At 37.5% G+C, this 5,346-nt stretch overlaps 1 protein-coding gene across 1 annotated transcript; it reads left to right on the top strand.

Moving 5' to 3' along the window:
* LOC126721460 (uncharacterized) lies at positions 1 to 3,741 on the top strand. Its single transcript, XM_050424495.1, has 5 exons — positions 1 to 158; positions 204 to 357; positions 477 to 707; positions 3,244 to 3,402; positions 3,481 to 3,741. Exons 1-5 carry the CDS (start codon positions 1 to 3, stop codon positions 3,739 to 3,741), a joined length of 963 nt encoding a protein of 320 aa, XP_050280452.1.
* The last annotated feature ends 1,605 nt before the right edge of the window (positions 3,742 to 5,346 follow it).

A 5,346-nucleotide genomic window follows, 5' to 3' on the forward strand; every position in this document is an offset into this window, starting at 1 on the left:
ATGGCTGAAGTGAGGGATGGCAATCCTACCAATTGTCATGACATGTTTCGCATGACATTGGACTTGTTCTATCATTTGGTGGATGAGCTGAAACAGCATGGGTACTTGAAGGAAGGGAAGGGGCATGTGGACATGCAGGAGGCTGTTGCCATATTCTTGTACATTGTCAACCATAATACTCGGATGTGACCTATGGGTGACAGATTCCAACATTCCACTGAAACTATCAGCCGCAAGTTTTGTAGGGTGTTGCGGGCTGTCCACAGCTATGGCCAACATTTAATCAAGCCAAATCTGAATGTGGTAGGCCTTCCAGAGCATATGCGGTCGAATAACAAATACTACCCTTGGTTTGAGGTAAATCAATTTATAATACAAGTTCTTTCAATGAGTATGTTCACACATATTACTATTTTGTATTCCTTCATTCACATATAGAGATGTTGTTTACAAATAATTGGCTCTCTTCAATGTAGAGAAGCATAGGAGCTATTGATGGAACGCATATTAGTGCTAGGCCTCCAAGTGAGAGAACCCAGCCTTGTAGGAGTCGCAAGAGCTTGATTACAACCAACGTTATGTGCACATGCGACCATAATATGAAGTTCACATATGTCCACTCTAGTTGGGAGGGAAATGCCTACGACTCAAAGGTTTTCCAAGAAGCTATTAAAGATCCGAAGCATGGATTCCATGGCCACCGAAAGGTATGCATCTTTATGTTGTTGATCTGTTATGTTTTGATCTAATTCTGAATTCTGTTCATATTGCTATTCTGTCCTAATTTTTTCTGTGCTAAATTCTGTTCTGTTCTAGTTTTATTTGCTGTTTGCTGTTTTTTCATTCTGTTCTGTTGTAATTTTGAATTCTGGTATGTTTTCTATTATGTTCTGATCTAATTTTGAATTATGTTCATATTGCTGTTCTGTCCTAATTTTTTCCTGTGCTGAATTCTGTTCTGTTCTAGTTCTGAATTCTGTTTTTGTTCTGCATTTCTAATTCTGCATTTTGCATTATAATTCTGCATTCTGCATTTCTAATTCTGCATTATAAGGTTTTGTTGACTAGTGTGTTTCTATTTTGCTTTTTGTTGTATTCCAAATAATGAACTACTTTTGATGTAAAGTTGATGTTGTTGTTGTTGTTGTTTTTTTTTTTTTTTTTTTTTTCATATTCCTCTACCGTCTGTCATGTAATTTATATGGGGATTTATTATTTCAATATGTCATCTGCTAGAAATGGTGAATGCTTGCGAATTTTTTTTGCATTTGTGTATAGAGTATAGGTATGATATGTTTGAAGAAATGTTAGAATGACTAGAATTTATGTTGCACTTATTGTGATTATCTTGGCCCAAGAATAACATGATTTGCTGTTAAGTTTGAATTTTATGCACAAGCATCTCATGTAGAAAATTCGGTTAAAAATAAGATCCTATTATTATTGTTAACGTGTATTATGGTATGTGGGCTTTAGGCCCCCTTGTTTACTTGTATAGCACACTTACTTGTACTGCATACTCTGCCTCCTATATAAAGGCACTTATGTATATTCTATTATGCATGAAATACAATACAATCATTCAGTATTTCTAACATGGGGATTTAAGTGAAGAAGTTTATATGCAACCTCTTCCTGGTCTCTCTGTTGAATCAAACAAGGTTTGTCACCTTCGGCATGCACTTTATGGCCTTAAACAAGCTCCACGAGCTTGGTTTGCCAAATTTAGCTTTACCATTTCTCGCTTGGGTTACATGGCTAGTCATTATGATTCTGCCTTATTTCTTCGTCGCACTGACAAAGACACTATTTTACTTCTCCTGTACGTGGATGATATAATCATAACTGGTGATGACCTCAGTGGCATTCAAGAACTCAAGGATTTTCTCAGTCAGCAGTTTGAGATGAAAGATGTTGGACATCTCAACTACTTCTTGGGTCTTGAAATCACTCATTCTACAGATGGACTTTATATTACTCAAGCGAAGTATGCCTCTGAACTCTTGTCTCGAGCTGGACTCACTGATAGTAAGACTATTGACACTCCAGTTGAGCTTAATGCGCATCTGACTTCGTCAGAGGGGGAACCATTGTCTAATCCCTCTCTTTATAGACGCTTGGTTGGTAGCCTAGTTTATCTCACTATTATTCGTCCAGACATTTCCTATGATGTTTACTAGGTGAGTCAGTATCTGTCTGTTCCACAATCGACTCACTATGCTGTTGTTTTGCGCATTCTTCGGTACCTAAAGGGCACTCTCATCCATGGTCTTTTCTATTCTGCTTAGTCTCCTCTTGTTCTCCGTGCATTTTCTGATGCTGATTGGGCAGAAGATCCCACTGATTACAGGTCCACCACTGGTTATTGCTTTCTGCTTGGTTCTTCTCTGATTTCTTAGCAAAGCAAGAAACAAACTCATGTGGCCCGCTCTAGTATTGAAGCAGAATATCGTGCCCTTGCTGATACCACATTTGAGCTCCTTTGGCTATAGTGGCTTCTCAAAGATTTAGGTGTGTCCACATCCTCTGCTACTCCTCTTTATTGTGACAACCAAAGTGCCATTCATGTTGCTTACAATGATGTCTTCCATGAACGGACTAAACACATCGAGATTGATTGTCATTTTATCCGTTATCATCTTGTCCATGGTACTCTCAAGCTGATCTCAGTCTTCCCTAAAGATCAACTTGCAGATATCTTCACCAAGTCACATCCTAAGGGACGTCTTCGCACTTTGGTTGACAACCTCAAGTTGGTCTCACATCTACCTTGAGTTTGAGGGGGGCTGTTAATGTGTATTAGGGTATGTGGGTTTTAGGCCCACCTTGTTTACTTGTATAACACACTTACTTGTACTGCACACTTTGCTTCCTATATAAAGACACTTATGTATATTATATTATGCATGCTATAGATGTATTTTTAGAGTTTTTTATTTTTATTTTTATTTTTTTTAAATTTGATGGGTATGTACTGATTACACCAATTTTTTAATGTAGTCTGCACCTATGTAATGCTAATGCCATTTAGTAATTCTTGTATATATATATAAAACATGTATTCACTATACCTTGCACTTGCATCAGCCTTTGAGAATATTTTAGCTGAACACTTAGGTTCCTATGTGGTAAGCTTAATGTGGTCTGCACCTACGTGGTAGCTTTTTATTCCTTTTTTTTTCTTCTGTCTTATTTTCCTTTATGTAGGTTCCTATTACTAATTGAGATATGCTATTCTTGTAGGGTCCTATTACTTGGTTGATTCGGGGGTACCCCATTGGTGCATCGTTTCTTCCACCACACAAGGCCACCCGATATCATGCTCAGGAATTCAGGAGGAGCAATAGGCAACCGGCATCGGGGAAAGAGTTGTTTAACTATAGACACTCTACATTGCACATGGTAATTGAGAGGAGCTTTGGAATCCTTAAGGCTCGCTATCACATTTTGAGTTGTATGGCAAACTATAAGGAATCTTAGCAACGTTTGGTTGTTTATGCTTGTTGTGCATTACACAATTTTATACGTATCAATAATCTTAGAGATGGAATGTTTAACTTATGGGAGAACTTTGACGTTAATAGAGATGATGTACAAGCTGGGAACAATGGGAATTCTCCTGAGTCAAGTGCAAGTACTGAAAGGAGGCATGTGAGGGAGATGTCTGATGCGGCGAAGAGGGCAATGGATGAGTTTAGGGATGATGTGACTGCCCGCATGTGGGAGGAGTATGCACGATGACGGGGTTGATGGTGGGCACGTATATAGATTCACCGCTTTTTGTTGGGACTTGTTGTATAGAGTTATTACCAACGCCTATGACTTTTTGTGGCGACTTTTGTATAAAGTTAGGTACTGTGACTAGAAGTCCCTTAGATACATGATGCATTCTTTTAGATATTATGATGCATCTTTTTGTAAATTTACATTAACTATGAACAATGGTTACATGTTATGGCTTAATGTCAAAAACCCATTGACATTTTCGATGTAATTCTTTTTGGCAATGTAAAAATAGGTGTATCTAATACCTATTGGTAATGTAAGTATAGGTAAACATGCTTATATGCAATTGTATGTACTTCCTTTTCGCAATATTTTGTAAAAGCTGGATTTCAAGAATCTTGACTATTAGCTAAAGGGTCAATGAATAACATGTTAATTTTTTTATAAACAAATTTATTTATATTCAAGGACACAAAAGATAACACAAAGGATGAAGAACACCTAATCAGAACTAAGCAAGTAGTAGTCATGACTCAAGAATTTAACACAACAGCTTCAGACCAATCATTATAGGATCAGATGTAGTCCTAGAATATAGAAACTTACACTTAACCAATCATTTTCTCTTGCCATTTCAAGTTTTAAATCTATGCATGAGTGCATCTCAGATGAATGGATAATGCACATAATAAAATAATTTAAATCCTTCCCATCCCCTAAGCTTCTACTAGTCCCACTAAATAATTTCTCTTAATCTTCCTGCATGTAAGGTAGGGATGTTGCCAATGTTCTTCCCAAGGAAGTCAATTCCGTACCGTACCGGTTGGTACAGCTGGAATATATTGTATCGACCAGTGCACCGGTACAGATTACCCCCTTGTTTCGTACCGGAAAAAATACCGGCTGTACCGGCCTCGTATTGGCCGTACCGGCAAAATCTGGCTATTTTAGCCGGTAAATGGATACCAGGTAAAGAATCAGATAGAGAAATCCCAAAGAAAAATTCTCACGAATTTTCAGAACTTACCCAAAGCTGCTGCACTTGGCCGGAGCCGGAGCCACTCCACCTCCTACCACTATCGACAACCAAAACCCACCGATCCCAACCCTTAAAAACTCAACTCACACAACCCAACCACCACACAAACACACAACCCATGAACAAAAATCCGGCCGCCATCTCTCCCTCCTCTGCATAAGCCCAAACAAAACCCACTGATTCAAAAACAAATAGACGCATAAAAAAGTACAATAAAACCCACAAAAGCATTGGTGTGAAGAGATGAAAAAAGAAGAGAAAGAAAGAAAGAAGAAGCAATAGATGTGAAGAAAGGAAGGAAAAAAAGAAAAGAAAAAGAAATAGGCACTGAAGCTGCAACGATGGATAAAAGAAAGGAGAGGAGCAAATGTAAAAGAAGAAAGATAAAGAAATGTAAAAGCTTGGTATTTGATGAGACAACACAATTGGTCATAAGTGAAATATCTGAATACACAAAGTCAAACAATACTTGTGGTTTTTTCTCCAAAAAAAAAAAAAAAAAAAAAACTTGTGGTTTACAGCTCACATGTAGTATTATTTTATTATTTTGAGAATACATTTTATTTTATATTTTATTATAC

Source organism: Quercus robur, chromosome 4, assembly GCF_932294415.1.
Source record: "Quercus robur chromosome 4, dhQueRobu3.1, whole genome shotgun sequence".
Taxonomy (NCBI): Eukaryota; Viridiplantae; Streptophyta; class Magnoliopsida; order Fagales; family Fagaceae; genus Quercus; species Quercus robur.